Below are 21303 nucleotides of genomic sequence, written 5' to 3' on the forward strand. Positions count from 1 at the left end.
CAGCAGAACCCAGGCTGTCTGGACGTTTGCTATACAACAGTAATGGGAAAACAGCACCGTCCATGGGCTGCCCACTTTGAAGGGGAAAGCGCTCAGAAAAAAAAAAAAATGCTCAGAAAACTACATGTCCTTGCTCCCTTCTCTGTGCCACAAGCAGCCTTATGACAGCATTTGACGATTCCCTGCTAGAGCACTGACAGCTGTGATAGCAGGCGGCGGGAGTGCAGGGTCTCAGTCAGCTCACATCCTCCTGGCACACATCTTTTCTGCAAGGTGAACAGCGAGGAGGAGTCCACTGGTGAGTCCTTCCACACTTTCACAAGGGAGCGCTCAGCACTCCGACACTGAGGACAGCATGCCGGAACACATGTACTTACAAACGATATTTAAAATGTGCTCACCATGAAGAGGACACTTTTATACATAGGATTTTATTTTGCACTGCTGGAACAATTTCATTCTAGACCAAGGGAGAAAAAGAAAGGGTAAAACCACCACAGTGAGTAAACAACTAAAACTTTTCTACTTTGAACAGGATTTTCCATCTGGTAGATTTATTTTCGTATCCCCCTCAGACAGACAGTAAGCTTACCATATTTTAAAGATTATAGATAGGTTGCCACTGAAAGAAAAAATTTTACACAGTCACTGTACATCAAGGTTGACAAACTGCCCTGCATGAAAATATACTTAGAAACTGTGTGAATAAAAGGGAACATTATTGTATCTAAGGGAAGATTAAGTGGCATGGCGTGCCCTCTCCGTGGTCCTCGCTCTAGGGAGTTGCGTAGTGTTGGAGTTTGTGTCTGCCCTTCCCACTCATTACACCGTGTTTTACCCAACAGCACTCATTAAGGCAAACAAATCCTTTTATGAAGCGGTCTCAAGAAACTGTGGACAAAGAGCAAACTTTTGGCATTAACACAGGTTAACACACACAGCCTTAGTAGTACACAGGAAGCGCAGTTTCTTGGACTAGTGACAAGAAAAGATGAACATGCTCGTTAACGATGTCAAAAAGTTTAAAAGTCAGTGTCCAAGCAATTCCTAACAATGCTTCTGTAGCTTTAAGCTCCGAACAGTGGTAGAATTTATGCAAATGCATTAGAGTTCAAGCTTGGCAAATCACACCCAAGCAGGTTATTAAACTATATATACAGAAAGCAAATGATAAATACAGAATTCAAAGAGTTCTGCTTTTCCTTACATCCTTGAAAGTTGACAAACCTTTTGAGGACAGTCCTATAATATTAAACATTAGGTAACCACGGGTGTCGGGAGACCTAACTACACAAACTGATTTAAAATACTCACCATGACTTTGTAGTGTTTTAATACAATTCAGCTCGTAGTTAAGGGCACAAGACAACATTTAACAAAAATAATCACATCAATTGACCTAGAAATCAAATGCAAATAGATATGAATACAATCTCCAAAATCTGTCTTTTTAAGTGAACATTAACCATTTATTCAAAGTTATACAAGAATCTGAAGGATTAAAGTCTCCTGTGACACAAAGCCATTTCAATAGTTTCATGTCTCAGCTGAGCATGAGGAGAGAGGGTGACAGAGTGCGTGGCTCCACTGGGCAGCTAGCCGGCAACAGCAGACTCAACAGCAGCCTCCCCCTGCCTGCTGCCCTCCTTGGTTGCCTCCGTGAGATGCATTGGTAGCAGCATGCTGAGGGCCAATTTTGATGCCGTTTGCCTGAAGGAGAAGACAGGACGGTAAACAGAAGCGGGCCTGAGCAGGCAGCAGACCAACTAGATTACTCTTTTTTACATTCACGTAATTCTTAGTGACTTAATTGTGCCAACCAACAGTAAAACATATTTTGAGTAGACTTTTGAAACGAGGTGGCTTCTTCTTTAAAGACAACCCAGAGGGAATGTTTTGGAAGGAGTTTACCAGGGAACTGGTCAGCAGACGTCAGATAATGCTGCTTGTCGGGGCTCCATAGTGAGGAGATTACTTGTAACAATTAGTACATGGAGCGATTATTAAAGAATAAAACTACCCAAAGCCTTCACTGCTCTAGCGGATGTAAAATCTTCCTTTTAGACAGCACTTCTGTTCCATGTTGAATCAGCTGTGCAGGCTGAGGGACATGAGTGTTCTGTGTCATCAATAATTTCTGTGATCCCCAAAGACGTGGCAGGTTGCCAAGAACCCACACACAGAGTGGTTCTTTCATTCGTCAAATTCACACTTGTGTCTTAACCCTCACTCCCTCAAGTGGATTTTACCTAAAAATACAACACTTTGAGAAAAGTAATACAGTAGCTCCAGAAATTAAGCTCTTAAGGAAACTTCGCGTCACAGTAGATCTCAGATTTATGTGCTTGGCAGTTGCTCTGCAGCAGTAGGAGCCTTGGGGCTTCTGGCACTAGCACACTATTGACAGTGGCTGGTGTGGTTTCTCCTCGCTCTTTTGACTCCTCTTTAATAAAAAGCATGCCCTATGGCTCATTGGTTCTGCCCCCTCTGGGCTGGTAGCAACTTCTTGAGGAATCAAGGAGTCAGGCCTGGCATCAGGCCAAGTAAACAGCACGGCCTGCTGGCTTCTGACAGCCATCAGAGCTGCAGAAGGCACGGCAAGGCAGTTAGCTACTGCACGCAACCAGACAGAAACAGCACACGTGCCCTTTAACCAGAGGGCCAATTACTGTTCAATTTATAGGGTATTAGTCTCCGAATGGTGTCACCTTTAAATTAACTCAAGAAGTATTGCCATGTAAGTCTAAAGGTAAGATTTAAAGCCACGCTATTCCAAATTTTAAAAATCGAGTGCTTTTTGGAAAGTGAAGGCAAACTGCTGACAGTCTCATGTTGGTACTAGCCAAGAGCATCTCTTAGATGTCTTTAATACAAAGTAACAGAAATGCTTATGTGAAAGTAAATAACATATTCTATTTACTTAAATATTCTGAAATAAGGATAAACACAGAGAGGGGAATTTAGGTCAAAATGACAACTAGCGGACATTTACTATCATCTAAAATGTCACACTTGGTCCTAATCGTGTAGACCAAGTTGGGCTCAAAATAACATTAGAGAAAGCTAGGCCAGCTGTTAGCTATATGTATTTATTTGGCCTTCTGAAAGCTGTGCTTTGCTCTAATGAGACATTTGCGAATTGGGAATCGCCTTCTCTCTTATATATTTGGTTGTGAGCCTAGCCTTTAACGGCGGAGCCATCTCTCCAGCCCCTCCCCCCCTTTTTTTTCTTTTTTTCAGAGCGGGGGACTGAACCCAGGGCCTTGTGCTTGCTAGGCAAGCGCTCTACCACTGAGCTGAATCCCCAACCCCGGGAATTGCCTTCTCTCATAACAGAAGAGCGTGCACTGCAGAAGTCCATGGGCCATACATTTACACGCTAGGATATTAACCCCAAAGAATGAGTCCATGTGAATAAATGCAGGTCTTCTTTGCAACTGAGGGAATTTATATTATTCTCATTGTTAGAGTGAATGCACAGGGCCATTCATCTTAACCCTATTTCATAGTGATCCTCTACTGGAATCTGAGCAAACACCGAGCGACATAAGCACCTGCCATGGTACTACATGGACCAGGCTTTCAGACAGATGACTGTTAACTAATGTGGCAATGGATGATCAATTGAACCATGTTAGAAATAAATAACAAAATCATGACTCCAAATCCTAAGTAGATATCAATTCAAAATTAGTGCTTAGTGAACAATATTTGCACATACATACCTCATTATTAATGTCAAAGACCCCTTCTTGGATTTTTTCATAAATTTCTTTTGCTGTGTTAATAAATGCCTGAAATATAAAGTAGAAAAACTGGTTTGTATTATTCGAAATCACAACAGTAAAGGAATATCATATACAAGGTCTATGAGACTGGAGAGATGGCTCAACGGTTAAAAGAGCTTACTGCTCTTCCAAAGGACTTGAGTTTGATTCCCACCACTTACACTGGTGGTTCACAACGACCTCAGCTAACTGTAAACCCCAGCTCTAGGGAATGTGATGCCTTCCTATGGCCTCTGTGGGCACTACTGTCCCACCACGATGCTGATGAAGAGCTCTTGAGGGTTAGATAAGCTGACTCAGACTTAGGGTAAAAGTACTTGCCATAAAAGCTTGATGATCTGAATTTGATCCCCCAAAAAAGACCCCAGAAAGTACCCTCCATATATGTGCCACATGCTAATATAAAAAAATGTTCTTGACAATATCGGAACACTTGGTATATTGGAACACTTTTTGTATATCCTTATTAATGACAAAACCTTGATCATCTCAATAGATGCAGAAAAAGCATTTGATTAAATTCAACAGCCTTTCACCATGAAAACATCCAATGAAGTAGGAATACAATGGAATGCTCTTGAGTAATAAACTATCGAAAGCAGTGGTTCTCAACCTCCCTAATGCTGCAACGACCCTTAGTACAGCTCCTCAGGTTGTGACATTCCATTGCTACTTCAGAACTGCAATTTTGCTACTGTTATGAATCGTAATGTAAATCTCTTATATGCAGCTCTGATATGTGACTCACACAGGGGTTGAGACCCCAAGTAGAGAACTGCTGATCTAGGACAAGGCACACCTGATGACATCTTCATTGGTGGAGACAAAACACTTTCCCTCTAACCCGAGGAAGCAAGTATGCACGCCAAACTCCATTTGAATCATAAACATTGTTTGTTCATAATGGCCAAAATACAAAACAACATGAAGGTTTACCCACTAGTGAGTGGAACTCTACGAGCTGCTGATGTAACAATCAGATATTTAAAGGACTGACTGGCAACTAGGATTTCTTTGTGTGGTCTTAAAAATATTCTTGAATTATCAGACTGTGGTGATAGCTTTGCAATTCTGTAAGTAATTAAAAGTTAACTAAATGCACATTGGAAAGTGTGGACTTTGTGGAAAGTGAATGTTAACCCCAAAGCAATCATTGCCAAGGAGGGGAAGATGTCTTAAGTGTGTGCAGGAGAACCCACATCAACTAGGTCCTTCACACACGCCGACATGTTTGCACCAGCTAATTTTAGAGGACAATGTTCCACATGAAACTGCTTTTGCCATATGTAGTCTAAAAGGCAGAGTCAGAGTCAGGCCAGGAGATGGCTCAGCAGGTCAAAGTGTTTATCATAAAATTCTAAAGACTCAAATTCAATCCTAGGAACACATTCCAAAAACCAGATATAGTGGCCCATGTGCCAGCATTCCTACAGTAAGGCAGAAGGGAAAGGCACCAACTGGGATCTATGTGTGCAGCACAGTGGCACAAAGTGGGACACACATATACATATTGCATGTGTGCTCTCTCTCTTACAAATCTTTATCAATGAGAATCAGGGTTTGGACAATAAAGGGACACCGTTCATGTTGAAGAGTTTTGCCCTTTGCTTCACAGTGCACTACTGTACTGCAGAAAATTGGGATGAGTGCGAGAAACCACTCATCAAATTAAGCCTGTAAATTATTCACAAGTCCCTATGTTTATGTAAATTATTCACAAGTCCCTATGTTTATGTAGTCTTTTATGTGAATCTCAGTGCTACAGAGGGTGCACAAACTCTGACTGGGTCTAAACTATCAGATTTTGTTAACCAGTATGACGAGGAAAGGCATCTTCAAGTAATCTCTTAGGAAAATTCACAGGAGGTCTTCTGAACCACCACCAGCACAGATCTAATGGAAATTAAAAAGTAAAGGATCACGGAGAGGTAGAAATCCTAGCACTCCTCTCTCAGACACTGGAAACATTTGACTGCTGACGTTCCTATCATAGCTTTTGCTTCCAATTAACAGGACTGTTACATTTTCACCTTTAAAGGCCTTACAGCTCCCCAGAGTAATCAATCTACGGCAGCTCAATTACTGTACCAAGCACAGCCCAGTCAGCAAAGGAGACCTGAACGACTGAGCAGGAACACAGAGGTATGAATATGCATACAATCTAAGTGGCCGATCGAATCATCACAGAGAGTCATGAGAATCTGCTGCAAAATAATGAGAAGAATTAACCACTGATGACTCGTAAGGCACTTAGCATGCAAGCATGGTTTTCACGTGTGTCGGCATTAAAGTAAAGGGGAAATGAGTTTTCACCTAAGAACTGATTCACAGTCTTCAAAACTGTGGTTATCCTATAAATAAGTAAAAGCTTAACTATTACTAATAACAAGTCGATTACAATAATGGCCTCTGAAACCTGGCTAACTGAATTAAAGACACAGACTTTGTGAGGCTGCAACTCTTCCTGTAGGAGCACCACGTGTGTGCATGCTGACACAAGGCTGGACTGACTGCGAGGTCCCATATATGTAGGGCACCATGTGTGACAGTGCTAACATTGCTAGACTTCACAGTAACAAACAGCTCTGACCCTAACCTAGTAACCCTAACAGTTACACAAACTGTTGTTCTGCTAACTCGAGAAATCATTTAAAACCTGGCGTAAGAAAGCTATGCTATGTAAAAATTTCCAATACTAATTTTATTCCCTAAACAGTATTTACTAATTTATTACACACTTTTAAAAGCATAGTTGTACCACATTCGAGAGGTATTTTATATCTGGAAGGTATGAAATTAATTTTCTTTGAACTGAACTATATAAACGGTTATAAATTTTTCATTAATTTGGTTTCTCAATGGAGTAGTTGTTGAATGATGCCACCTCTAACTGTAATTCTCTGATAAAACACTGAAGACATTAAATTTTTTCTCTTTCTGAGTACAATATAGAAAACACTACATAAATGCACTATTTAGATACTTCAAAATTAACATTTACTAGATATTATTAGTCAACTAATGACCGTTTTAATGATTCTTTAGAATGTGAAATCCAGCATGCCAAAAGTAGACATCAGTATACCTATTTTAAACTGTAGAACTATTGGCTAGAATGGAAGATTTTCCAAATAAAATGAATATATAATCAACATTATTAAGGGTCAATAGCGGTCAAACTTCCAAGTTAGTACTGGGATCACACACGAATTCTCTCTTCTCAACATTTAAAAATTTCAGTCATGAGAAATATTCAAGGATATAATAATAAACTGGTTGGGATTAAAAACAATAATTTTAATGGGCATGGCTCAATGGTTAAGAGCACTTGGTACCCTTGCAGGGAACACAGCTTTAATTCCCAGCACATACATGGAAGCTCAGAACTATCTATAATTCTTGATTTCAGGGGATCCAATCTCCTTTTCTGACCTCCACAGGTATCAGCAGCACACATGGTGAACTTACATACATTAATGTAAAATACTCCTACACATAAAATAAGAATATACAGGTCTTTAAAAAATGCTAACTTGACTCTTCATTTCTTATCAATCTTCACAGATATTCTTCAAGTGCTAGTTCATACTGTCAGTTGACAAGATTTAGGGATAACCCAGGAGACAGGCCTCTGAGCACGCCAGTTAGGGCTCATCCCGATTAGGTTAGACTCTGGAAGTGCCTGTGAGGGACTGTGTAGGTTAACTGAGGCGGGGAAGTACCATTTTACGGACTATCGTTCTGAATGAATAGAGAGAGGGGCGTAACACATAGCCCTGGTCTGACTCTCTGAGTACCAGCACAGTTCTTTCTGCCTCCTCGTGAGCACAATGTGCCAGGTGCCTCAAGCGTCTGTCACCTAACATCCTCACTATACTGCATTCTTCAACTGTGAACCCAGACAAATCCTTCCTCCCTTAAGTTGCTTTTGTTAGGTATTTATTTCCTAGCAGCATGTAAAGTAGCCAATGGTTTTCTTTTCTTTCTTTTTTTTTTTGAGACAGGGTCTCACTACACAAGCCCAGTAGGCTTCATTCATTCCCTTGCTTCAGCCCCCTGGGATTACAAGCATCTGCCATAGTATCTGGCTGAAATGTTGGTTTCAGTTTATGTAGATCTCTTTGAGGGAAGATTCTTTTAGGACTTTACTAAGAGGAAGGGAGCAAGCAACAAGGCAAAATTGATATTACCATAGGGCAAAACCTTCCTGAGAAACTGATGTCAAGCTGGTTCACCGTAAGTGCTGTAAATCAATGCCCAGGCAGACAGGTCTATGAAGCAGAGATAGTTCCTCACAGCCAGCAGTGGGAATGCGGCTCCTGCGCACTGCTGTCTGAGCACTGTGATCCTGCAGCCATCGACACTGAGCGCCAGTCGCCCTTTACCGTCTGTGCTTTGGTAGTTCCTACAGCCGGTCCTTTATATTCATTTTCTTCGTAACTCATGAATTTTCTTGCCTTCTACTTCAGGCACTAGGTGCATGGCAACATTTCAAGGCCTGTACAGCCAGCCTAAGTTAAGAGCCCAGCGGATGCAGGGCTGTGGGTGCAGTGGCTAGGAGGGAGCATGCCTAGCGTGTACACGGCCCTCGGTTTGACCCTCAGCACCATATAAAGCACATATGCCTGTAGTCCCAGCACGTGGGTGGTAGAGCAGGGGGATCAGGAGTTGAAGGCCATCTTTGGCCTCTTAGTGGGTTTGAGAGCACCCTGGACTACATGAGACCTACAGACAAAACCAATCAACTAACCAACTGCAGCTACAAATGGGGTGTGATTCAAGAGCACGTTCATTGCATCCTATTGCGTGGGGATCACTGACAAGGGGATCTAGTAAGTGCTGAGTACAGGCGTAACAAGAGGGCATAGTTTCCACTGTTGCTGAACTAACACCAGTTGGTTGGGAGAATCTAAGCACAAGAGCTCACATTTTAGGCCAGGACAGAGAACAAGGCTTTCTGCATTAGCTGACAGGAGATGAGTGCTGGGCGGCACTGGGTCCTAACATACAATACACACGGTGCTCTGCGTGTGCACTGGAGAGACGAGGGGCAGGGATGCCGCAGTTCACTTTTTATTACGGCTTTATAGCTTTGACGTGGAAACACTGACAGCTTCAGCAGACTGCACTGATTTCCTTATGTAACATACTGCCACCTGGTGGCAAGACAGATATGACATCGGTTAAGTCAGACTTCAAAGCAACTCTTAAGTATCTTGAACAATTTCACTTAATGTATTAACAGATGCTGGAGAACAAGGTGTTATGCGAGACAAATGGCTTTGTAGTGTTCTCTCTGAGCTGGAAAACATGACATAGGCAGAAGTCTTTAATTTTCTTCTCAAATGCTGAAAGCAACTACAGGTTGCAATAATTTACGAAGTGCTCACTATTGGTACATCACTACACTAAGTATTTATATAGCTTACCCTGTTTCCTCAAAGACATTCAAATTATATTTAGAAAATCAAAAATTTAAGTTTCTTTCAAGAAAGCTTATAGGTATGGGATGATGTTATGCCTCTGAAACTTGCACACCAGTTACAGGGGAATGAGGTTCTTCTGGTTCAAACTCCGCTCCATGTCTTACTAGTGTGTGGCCTGAGACGCAGTGCTAGGGCGCATGCAGGTGCGTAAGTCAGCAAACCCTGCAGACACTGCAGAGTAATGATCATGGTCAATGCTCACCAGAAAATTAAAATATCCTGATTTAAAAAAACATGAAAAAGAGCATTAGCCCACAAGCTATGCAGAGTGACACTAAAGAGTAATATATACGAGAAAACAAGTATACATCCGTGGAAAGTCCTATGAAAACACTAAGCAAACTCTAGTACTAGGGAGATGAATTCAACACCTCCTTCAGACTCTGTAACTTTATTTGGATGCTATACACTTTACTTTAGTGCAAGAGGCCTCAGATCACAGTAGCTTTCATACCCTATCTCAAGGCAGAGTGCTGATGGGGCTACTCTTTGGGATGAGGTAAAGCGTAATGGAGGCTAGTCAATCTACCTTAGCTTCTTCAGCTTCCTGTCTCACGAGGAGAGGCCCTGCTGCTTGTTATCTGTATCAATAGAAGGGCAGCATGAAATCATGTAAATTAAATGGAAGAAAATCAGGTTGTGTATGGAATGAAAGATACCATGTGGAACTCTAAAGCTGCATGAAAGTCTGAGTAGTCGGTGTTTTAGATATATTATGCATGCTTATAAATAAATGTCCATTTTGGGTGAATGTGAGACACATGAATGCTACCTTGGTTAGCAAAGTAGATGCAACTTCCAAGAGTTACAAGTAGGACCATCTGGGCTGGAGAGATGGCTTGGTGGTTAAGAGCCTTGACTGCCCTTCCAGAGGTCCTGAGTTCAATTCCCAGCAACCACATGGTGGCTTACACCATCTGTAATGGGATCCGATGCCCTCTTCTGGTGTGTCTGAAGACAGCTACAGTGTGTGTGTGTGTATAATAAATAATTCTTTGGATATAAAAAGTAGGACCATCTTTGGCGTTTCCAAGACTGGTGGCCAAACCAGAGGTAGTGAAGCTGAGTCAGCCCTCCTTGATATACAAGGAGAGTGGTGGTTATGACAGTAAGCTTCCCTCCAGGGAGAGATGATCCAATCTGGCAAGATGCTCCAATTGTTTGTGAAGCCATCTTCTTGGGCTTCAACACAGATCCATATGTAGAGGACAAAAACACCTCTAGCTTACAGTCACATTCCAGCTCCCTAAAGTACTTTTTCACTCCCTACGACCATCACCGAGAAGCACAGCCTCTGATAATTTAAGCAAGGGGCCTTGAAGTGGTCCTCTTCCTACTTAGCACCATCTTCTCAAATCATGTGCTCTCCATGGTCATAGAAATCTGTCTGTCCTGTCTTTTGGTAGCTTGGCAAGTTAGCACCATCAGTCTTAGGACTCCCCCGCTGTATTTTCAGCTACTTGCTTGGCTCTTTGGTGCCTGAGCAGATGAGCCAAAGATATTTAATCTTGACTTGTCAATAGGTTGAAATATTTTAAGTAATTAATATATTTTTTGTCACTTAATTTTTTCTATTATACTGCATTTTAAAAGTATTTGAAATTTAAAACTTTTAAATTAATTTAGATGAATATGTAAATCCATAAAAATTTCATACACACCACAAGTATGGGCATGCTTGTATGTAACACAGTGTAGTGTGGGTTAAGTATGTCAATCTCCTTCTCCTTTCTTGTTTGAGCTGGTTTTAAAACCAGCATATGATGTGATAGGCTTCATGAAATGAACTGTGGAAATAAGCCAGGGAGTTCAGACATCTCCTTGACATGTTAATTTAATTGCCTTTGAATATAGATCAGTAGTAGGATCAATTGCCAGATGATACAGGAGTTCTGCCAAGTTTTTTGAAGACCCCCACCCCCAATATTGTTTGTTCTACAATGGCTACAGTGTCCTACATTCTAACCTGCAGTGTGTGAGGACGCCTTTTCTCCACATATTTACTAGTATCTGCTGTAATATGGTTATATCTATGTTATGAAGATCGAAAGAGATTATGGTAAGTTTGAGAGAGCATTCCTTTGCAGAACTCTAAGGACTTTTGTGCCTTAAGAGTTTTTTCCCCTGGTTTCACACACATCCATAATCTTTTAAGCAAATGAATATAGGGAGAAAAAGAACTATCAAATAGTTCTAAGAAGAAAATTGGGTGGCATATGCTTTTAAATCCAGCACTCAGGAGGTAGAAGCAAGTAATTCCTGAATTCCAGGCCAGCCTGGGTTACAGAGTGAGTTCTAGGACAGCTAGGGTTACATAGAATTACCCTGTCTCAGAGGGGAAAAAAAGTGCTCTTAATCATCCAGCCATCACCTGGCCTCCAAAGACCTCTCAAGTTCTATCAGAGAAGCCCATGTTTACTGGTACACTATTTACAGTAGCCAGGGAATGGACCAGCCTTGGTGACAATCAACAAAAGAATGAATCACACACACAGACACACACACACACACACATACACACAAATACAGAATTTTATTCAGCTATTAAGAAAAATAAAATTATGGCATCTGTAGGATATAATTTCTAGATTCAGAAAGACAAATTTTGTGGGTATGTATTTAAATATGCATGGATATGTGGATATAGGTCATGAGGTCAGAAAGGAGACTGAGAGTAGAAAAGTGGTCTTAAGTATGGGGAAAGAGGTTAATAGAATACCTGTGGCACAGAAACCATGGAAAACCTAAAGCCAAATGCTGACTGTGTATGAACTGGCTGATAGTGTGGGGAGACACAGTAAGTATCACAGAGGGCACCCCAAAGAAGGCTGATTGTCCCTGAAGGGTATTTCCAATGAGAGGACACTTCTGTGGAGGAGAGGATACACTTCACAGCTGACTAATTCCTACTTTAATACAGAGAATACATTGTGGGTTGCTGGCAACCAAAGGGCTTTGGCTGTCAAATTATGGAATCCGATGCTCTGACTGTGGGGGACCACTACACAGTTTTAAAGAAATTGGAGAGCAACAATCATTTTTCACTTTTTGGAAGCTCTCAAACAACAGTGGAAGGCTGAAAAATGAAGACAGGAAGTCTTATTAGGAAGCAATTAGGGTCAATAAAGCAACAGGAAGGCAATACAGATTAATGGACGAGTGACTGAAGGGCTAAGCAGACACATAGGCTATTTATAGGAGTAGTCAAAACTATGCAAGAGACTGTTTATGGTAGGTGGAAACCCACTTGTTCGCTATGGCAATCATAACTAGGATGAACTTACCAATGGGGAAAGAATGCAGATGAGAAACTCAGTACAAACAAGGACTAGGAAACTCTCATTGGAAACGGGAAGAGAGCACACTGGGAACTGGAGGGCGGGTTTTTATTCTGAAGACAGCTGAACCCTGATTATATAATTACATGCTCTTGCCAGGAGCGAATAAAGGGATGAGGATCACGAGAGGGTGGGAACCCTGTGCTTTGGAAGGGTGGGGGTGCTGTCGGCCTTTCCTGTGAGGCAGCCGAGTGCAGCCTGCACTGCAGCAGGAGTCTGTGCAATGTGTGCACAGGATCACGGAGAGCACTCATCTGACAGCCCATTGGAAGAAAAGCCTTCTGCCACATGTCAGGTCAGGAAAAACCCTGGAGATACTGGGTGGGCTGTGCTAACAGATGAGTAATTTCTCCAAAATACAGGGGTGGGGGTTGCTTAGAAAATTAGAAGTTAAATAAAACAGCAATTTACTCTGTGCCTAGACCAGCCTCAAACACACAGCAAGCCTCCTGCCCTCAGCCTACTGAGTGCTGACATCACGGGCAAAAGCCACCACACCAGCTTTTTCAGATTTCTCTACAGTGGTTTCTCAAACATTAATATATTACTGTAATTTCTGGTTCTTGAAGAGGAAGCACATCTAATTTCTCCTATACTTGTTTGCCCTTGGAATCCCAAGCCAAACAATCACTACAGGCATTCTCAACTGTGTGGCAGTATAACGGAGAATAAGAACCTGCCCCGCCTTGGTCTGAGCCCTGTGAACAATGACTCTTACACATGAAAGCACTTAGGAGAACACTCTGGATCTGCCTGCAGTATTACTGTAAGCATGTACACTACTTAGGACTTATGTTTAAAAAGACTAGTGACATTTACCAAACTCATCAAAGGTGACTTATTAGGGGCAACAGAACAAGAACATTCTGGTTGAAACTGATTGTCTTAGGTTTCTTCTGTTGTGATAAATGCCATGAACTTGGGAAAGAACAGGAATCATTTTTTCTCACACTTTCAGACATCAAGCAGCCCATACTGGGAAGGAGTCAGGGCAGGAGAATCTGGAGCATAGGCCACAGAAGAGTGCTGCTTACTGGCTTTCTCCCCACAGATGACTCAGCTTGCTTGTTTCTGCAACTCAAGTCCACAAGCCCAGGGGCAGCATAGTCCCTTGTGGGCCTAAGGTCCACCTGCATCAATCAGTAATCAAGAATATAGACATGAAAATTTGCCTACCCGCAATCTGATAGATTTTCTCAACTGAGGTTCATTTTCTCATATAACTTTAACTTGTGTCAAATTGACAGAAAACCAACCAGGACACCGGTCCTTAGATTACACTGCCATATAGGGAAATGAATATGGGTGTATTCCTTCAGTGTTCAGAGTCACCACCACAACCTAAAGCAATGTACTCTCATTATAACCTGCTATGTAGAAGTTATAATGTATCATTTGGAAATAAATCCAGAAAACTAGTAGCTTGCTAACAAATACATGTTTATAATAGAAAAGGCTTTCCATGTTTGTGTAATTAATGTTTATGTGTACAAATTATGTGTGTGTTAATGTTAATACGTGATTTCTCTACTTGCCTTTTCTTTTTTTTTTTTGAGCTGGGGACCGAACCCAGGGCCTTGCACTTGCCTAGCACTGAGCTAAATCCCCAACCCGCCTTTTCATATCCATAGATATGTCTGAGAAATTCTTACCTTCATTAGTAATAACTAATTTAGGCAATGGGGTTTCACTTTGTTTCATATTCTTTATAAATTAACTTCAAGTATTTGAATTGTTTTGGTACTGTTTTAAATTTAAGATCCTAGTTCAAGAAAGATGGCCTTAATTCTGGCAAGAGCAAAATGGTTGGCTCATCAGAGGTTGTTACTAAAGAAAATACATAAGAGTAGGGAGGTGCTGAGGAATGACGCTGACGGCTCCTGCACCGGAAAGGGTGAGTGCAGGAGGGCGGGGAACACCAGGGTGTCAGAATACTGAGGTTCCTCACTGTAGCATTTGTCAGAAGCAGCACTGAACACAAGGGATGATGTCTTTACTTCTTCTTTCAGGCAACAGATGAAAGAGAGCATTTTTAATATCAAAATTATAGTACCACACCTCCTGTTCACTAAGAAGAGTTGCTGCTAATTCAGTTCTTGGGAGTTTATGTTCTATTATTCTAACTCAGTAGTTGTCAACCAGGACTAATGACTCTATGGACCAGATTCCCTAATCCTGTTTTGTTCCTAAATACATCTTTTATGAACGAAATCATTAAGCTGACTAATAGTAAACAGTAAATGTACAGATTATATAAGCTTATTTCCAGCTAATGCTGAGACAACAGTGGTATGCTGTTTTAAATAGTCTACTCCCTTCGAGGAGATATAACCCACATCTCTTGGTTCCTACTTTTATTACAAAAAACACATCTTTGTTAAAATATATAAAAGGAAACAACAGGCCTATTCTAAAGACCAACAGCATTCCACTGGGACTTAGCCAATGCAAAATTATGTAGCCTTAATTTTCTAAAAAGAACTCATAATTAGATGGTCCATTAATCAAAAAATAGGCACATTTATGAATCACTTATCTTTTATCACACATATCTTTAAATACACCATACATGTTAAAGGATGATTCATGCGTGAGATATTTACTCATCTGGCTGTTTTTACAGCTGGGACTTTGAGCACAGGGTCTCAAAAAGCTAGGACAATGTTCTAAGCACGAGACATACCCTGAGCTTGATGGTGTTACTCTTCCTGTAACACATGAGACTGCTTAGACGGCTGCAGTGGGAATCTACCAAACTGAGCTAATGGGTGAATGTGTTTGGCTTTAAACTGCCTTTTACTGAATGATACAAATAACTGTGCTTAAAAATCTTATACGTATGGGGGTCGGGGGCTGGAGAGATGGCTCAGCAGTTAAAAGCACTTGTTTTTATAGAGGACCTGGGTTTGGATCCAAGTACCCACAAGGTACCTCGAACCATCGAACTCCAGCACCAGGGACACATGTGGGAAATATACATATATGCAGGCAAAATATCACACATAAAAATGTAAAACTCTGACAATAAAAAAAGTCTGCCATGTAGACAATGAATAAACAGTTGGTTGTTTTACCTTCAAATTAGGTCTCTCTTAGCCATACATACTAGTCCTCTTTTTGTTTTTACGAATTAGTCGTCAAACATCTTTAATTACTTTGGAGACAGTCTCTCTCTGTCTCTTTCTGTCTCTCTGTCTCTTTCTCTCTGTCTCTCTCCCTCCATATACATATGTGTGTGTGTGTGTGTGTGTGTGTATACATATATAAAACACAAGCCTGAATATTAACTCCATTATGTTTGATACATGGTAAACACAACAATTAAGAGACTGAACTACAGAAAAAGGTACTCTTTTTGCAGAAAGGATACATGAAAACTCTTAAGTGTCACACTTAATATAATTTTATTAACTTAGTAATGTGAAAAATAAATTTAGTATTCAAGAATCAAAGTATAATTTAATCTTCAGAGTCTACTAATAAAACTTTATAAAGGATTAAATTTAAAGTTGTTAGTACTTTTTAAAAAGATTTATTTCTATTTTATGTGTTTGTGTGTTTTACCTGGACGTACATACGTGTACCACATGTGTAGCTGCTCACTGAGGCCAGAATATACCATCAGTTCCCCTATAACTGGATAGAGGACTGTGAACCATCCTGGGTGTAGGAACTGAACCTGAGTCCTCTGGCAGTGCAGCAAGTGCTTTTAACTATTAAGTGACTTCTCCGGTCACAAAGTTATTTACTTATTTTTTTGATCAACCTTTTTATTTTGAAACAACTGTCATTTGGTATGCAATGTATGAAGTAATACAGTATGGCTTTTCCTTAGTTTTGCCAATGGTGACTTCCTAGAAAACTATAGTACACTGTTACAAAGTATCAAAAGTAAAGTAAAACAAAGATCATCACTGCAGCACACTGTGCGGGCTGAACAGGAGCAGCCCCTCAGGCTCACAGATTTGAAGGCTTAGTCTCCAGGAGAGGAACTGTTTGGTAGGATTAGAAGGATTAGATGTGGCCTTCTTGGCGGAAGTGTATCCCTGGGAGTTTGAGGTTTGGAAAGCCCACACCAGGCCTAGAGTCAGTCGCTGTCTTCCTGCAGCCTGTGGATCAGGCCTCTCAGGCAGTAGAACTCATGCACTCTCCAGCACCATGTCTACCTGCATGCTGCCGTGCTCCGCCATGATGAGACAGACCGAGTCTCTGAAACCACAGCAAACTTCCAATCAACTCCTTTCTTCATGAGCTGCCTCGGTCATAGTATCTCTTCACAGCAACAGAACAGTGACTAAGATAGACTTTTAAGTGTTGTCTTTTTATAGTCTTAACACTTCCTCCCATGCGACACCTTCCTGGGCCCTGGCAGTGATTCATCTGTCCTGTGGACTCTGAGTTCATCACCTCAAGGAAAGGGGGCAGAAGGAAGCACACAGTGGACAGAGCGTGGTGTCTGACTAAGCTCAGTTACCTGGAGCTTCATCCACTATTGTCCATATAACAACATTTTATTTTTTAGTAAGGAAGCGTCCTTAGACTCAAAGGGTGCTAGGTTACTTCTAGCTTGAGACTATTATGAATAAAGGTGTTATGATTATCGGTCTACAGAGTGCTGTGCAGACACTTATTTCTCTTAAGTGCCCACAGGTATAATTGCTAGCTTCTGGTAGCTGCGTTTTAGTGTAGATTGCTGAGCTGTTTTCTAGAGAGGCTGTGTTACTCAGTCCTACCATCCATGTGTGAGTGATGACTCCCCACCAGCATGGGCTTTTGTCTGGGCTACTTTGATAGGTATGCAGTGTTATTTCCTTGAGGCCTTATTTGTTTGAGACAAGGTCTCGCTGTGGAGCACGGGTAGGCCTGGAACTCACGATATAGACGATATAGACGATATAGACGAGTCTCGAGAAAGGACCTGCCTGCCTCTGCTTCCTGAGTGTGAGGATGAAGGTGAGCACCAGCACCACACGGCTGAGCTTTTGGTTTTAAGGTCTAGATTTTAGTCTTTTATTGGCCTGGCTTACAGAATGTTTTCTCTTGGTGTGTAGAGCTGTCTTTTTTTTTTTTTTTTTTAATCTACATAAGAATGCTTCACAGAGCACAAGTTCTGAAAGGTCAATTTATTAATTTTCCTTTTAAGAGTTATTCCTTCGGAGGCAAGTATGCCTATGCCCCTAGTGTCCTTTTTTTTAATCTGCTAAGAGATGAAACAGTTGAAGCTTTTATACTTGCTTTCACAGACCACTTGGAGTTGATCTTCTCGTATAACACGTGAGACTCCTGGGGTTTGCCTTCAGTTGCAGCAGAACTCGTTGTTATTAGGTGGTCTCATCGCTGACGTGCCCTGCGCCTTTGTTAAGTCAGCTGCAGCATCCGTGAACAGATTTCTATGCTACTCATTACTGCTCTCTCCAAATGCAGAGCTAGCCTGCAGGAGCTTAGTGGTCATGGCTATGTGAAACCTGAAGCCAAGTACGAGACACACCCTGTTTTTCCTTCCAGGTTGTTTTAGCTACTGTTGTCCTTCTGCATGTCTGTATGTATCTTATATTTTCTACATTTATTAAAAATGGAATTTGTTTTGATAGAAATACTGTTAAACCTTTGTGCTTTATGTCAATCTGTAAGTGTCATTGTTTTAGTCAGTGTCCTATTGAGAGACTAAGACCATGACAAGTCTGTCCTTTTTTCTTTTTGAGGCAGGATTTCTCTATGTAGCCATGTAGTACTGGTTGTCCTGGAACTTGCTCTGTAGACCAGGCTGGCCTTGAACTCCTCTGGGCCTAGTGTAGGCTTTTGAAATCTCAAAGCCCATTCCCCCCGTGACAAGGCCACACCTACTCCAACAGGACCAGACCTCCTAATACCGCTCCCTATAAACCTATGGGAGCCATTTTCATTCAAACCACCATAGTCACCACTAAGAAGCTGAACACTTCACACAAGGAACACCCTATGTTTCTCCATCTCCTTCCGCCTTTTCCTTCTTTCATCAGCTTTAGTAGTTTTCACTGTATGTTTTACATGTACACAAACTATGGCACATTTAAATTTGTGTGTTTGGTAATTTACATGTATGGTTACATGTGAGTGTGGAAAGCAGAGGTCAACATTGGCTGTCACCCTTAGTTGCTTTCCCATCTCAGTCTTCAAGTCTTTGTTGAGATGAGGTCTCTATGTAGAGCTGGTTGTCCTAGCCTGGCTGTGTAGACCAGACTGGCCTGAAACTGAGATCCTCCTGCCTCTACCTCTCAAGTGCTGAGACTAAAGGTGTCTGTCACCATGCCCAGCTCTCCCTTAAATTTGAGACAGTATCTCTCAGTGAACCTGATACTCACTGATACACTAGACTGGGTGGCTCCTGGGACCTGGCAGTGTTTTGCCGTCCCCGACTCCCAACACTGGGGAAAGCATTTGTGATGTGTCTGGCGTTTTCAGTGGGTGGAGTAATTCCAATGCAGGTTCTTTTGTTTGCAGATCAAGCACACTACACACTGAGCCATATCTCTAGCCCACTATACAGATTTTTAGATTTACATCTAAGCGTTTAATTTTTGTGATTATAGATGGTCTGAAATGTATTCATGTTTTCACTGTTAGAATTTAACAGAAATATAATTGAATTTTGTGTTCATCATGGGTCTAACAACCTTGCTGAAGTACCTTTAATGATTGTAGATGTTTACCTTGTAAATTCCTAGAGATTTTCCTACTAATGTAAAAAGTTTTAATTTTTCTGTCCTGAGCTGTACAGCTTTTTCTTTTTTACATTAGTGCTTTAGTGTGCACACTAGCTTATCATCTATCAACATATTCAATAATGCAATTATGACCAAACACATCTTTTCCTTGTTCCTGAACGAAGGGGCAAGGCATTCAGCTTTTCATCAACTTTAGTTGTAGTGTGTGTGTGTGTGTGTGTGTGTGTGTGTGTGTGTGTCCGCGCGCGTACACACATACATACTCTTTACCAAGGTGAGGAAGTTCTCTTCAATTTTATTTTCTGAGACTAAAATGAAAAAGAGCATAGGCGAGTAATGCATTTTTCAAATGCTTTCCATGCATCAACTGCAATGACCAGGTTATAGTGATTCAATTTTGGATACTGAGCAAGCACTGGTTACTTTGCAGAAATTCATTTGGTTGTGATGTATATATCTCATATTTATATGAGTATATGTATGCATACTGAAATTTTACTTGCTAGGATTTTGTTACCCAGATTGATTGTGATCCTCCTGCCTCACTCAGCCTCCCAAGTAGCTGGGATCACAGAAACGAACCACCATGCCCAGTGTTACTGCTTTCTTGTAATTTAAATATTTTTAGACTTATGATTTATAGATAGTTTCTTGTGTATCTCTATAACATCTTTCAAGTACAGCACAGGTACTATATTATACATACATAAGTAACCACCATCTACTAGTGACCTTGTTTTACCAAACTGAGTGACATTTAGAGACTTTCCTTCCCATGACATTTCTTTGTAATCTTTGGTCCCTCTGACTACACAAGGCCACTTCAACCATCAGACACACTTTACAACATACTCAACAGAGCATCACATCCATCTTTATATTCATCATGATTTTCTTTCTTTTTTTAATCATTTTATTTCATATAAACATTCTTCTATGGTAGATCTGCAATTGATAAATTTATTTATCTGACAATGCTTTCATTCCTGAAAGACATTTGTTGTAGCTATAGGATTCTAGGTTAATAATTGTTTGCTTTGAACTCTTGAAAAATGTGTCATTTTCTTCTGGTTCCCATGGTTTCTTGTAAAAAATTCTTGTGTTTTGCCTGTATGTATGTATGTGCACCCCATGTGTGCAATCCTCATGGAGGCCAGATAAGGGCGTGGGAACCCCTGGAACTGGAGCTACAGATATTTGTGAGCTGCCACATAAATGTCAGGAATGGAACCTCAGCCCTCTGCAGGGGCAGCAAGTGCTTTTAGCCACACAGCCATTTCCATCCTGCCGGTCTGATGATTTTTGATGAGAGAGCGGTCACCTGAATTGCTGTGTCCCAAACTCCAACCCAACTGGGCTTTAAGGTTTCTTTTTCTTTCACTTGCAGAAATTTGACCATATGGAGCTTTCTTTGCTATGGATTTATCTGGTATTATTCTGTTTGGACTGGTTTGGCTTGTATCTGTACCTACCTTTCCCCCATCCTTATAATCAGTCATTTTTCATTTGTTTGTTTTAAATATTTCACATAACTACCTTTGATATGATCCCACAAATCTGTTTGGTACTATTCATTCTTCCTCCCAGGCTATTTTTCCCTGCAGTTCAGAAGCTGCTTTAAAATTTACCTTTTGGGATGCTAGGGGTCAAATCCAGGGTTTAATGTATGCAAGGAAAATGCTATACCATAAGCCACACCCCTAGTCTATCACTGTACTTTAAACTGGGTAGTTTCTATTGTTTTAAAACCTAAAAAAACGGGCTGAAGAGCACTGACTGTTCTTCCAGAGGTCCTGAGTTCAAATTCCAGCAACCACATGGTGGCTCACAACCATCTGTAATGAGATCTGATGCCCTCTTCTGGAGTGTGTGAAGAGAGTGGCAGTGTACTTACGTATAAATAAATTAATCTTAAAAAAAAAAAGGAAAAAAAAAAGAAAACCTAAGAAAAGCCATTATGTAGAGACCATTATGTAGAGACGCGCTG

The 21303-nt window shown here is 41.0% G+C and overlaps 1 protein-coding gene across 1 annotated transcript in view; it reads right to left on the reverse strand.

Moving 5' to 3' along the window:
• Window positions 1-410: 410 nt before the first annotated feature.
• The window catches only part of Rab2a (RAB2A, member RAS oncogene family), a 64128-nt gene continuing 43235 nt past the window's right edge, over window positions 411-21303 (reverse strand). The window contains exons 7-8 of the mRNA XM_032906149.1: window positions 3726-3794; window positions 411-1710 (exon numbers count right to left, since the gene is read on the reverse strand). Of these exons, the coding sequence (XP_032762040.1) occupies window positions 1615-1710; window positions 3726-3794 (165 nt within the window). The 3' untranslated portion in view covers window positions 411-1614. The remainder of the gene's footprint in view (window positions 1711-3725; window positions 3795-21303) is intronic.

This window comes from Rattus rattus, chromosome 1, assembly GCF_011064425.1.
Source record: "Rattus rattus isolate New Zealand chromosome 1, Rrattus_CSIRO_v1, whole genome shotgun sequence".
In the NCBI taxonomy this organism is placed as follows: Eukaryota; Metazoa; Chordata; class Mammalia; order Rodentia; family Muridae; genus Rattus; species Rattus rattus.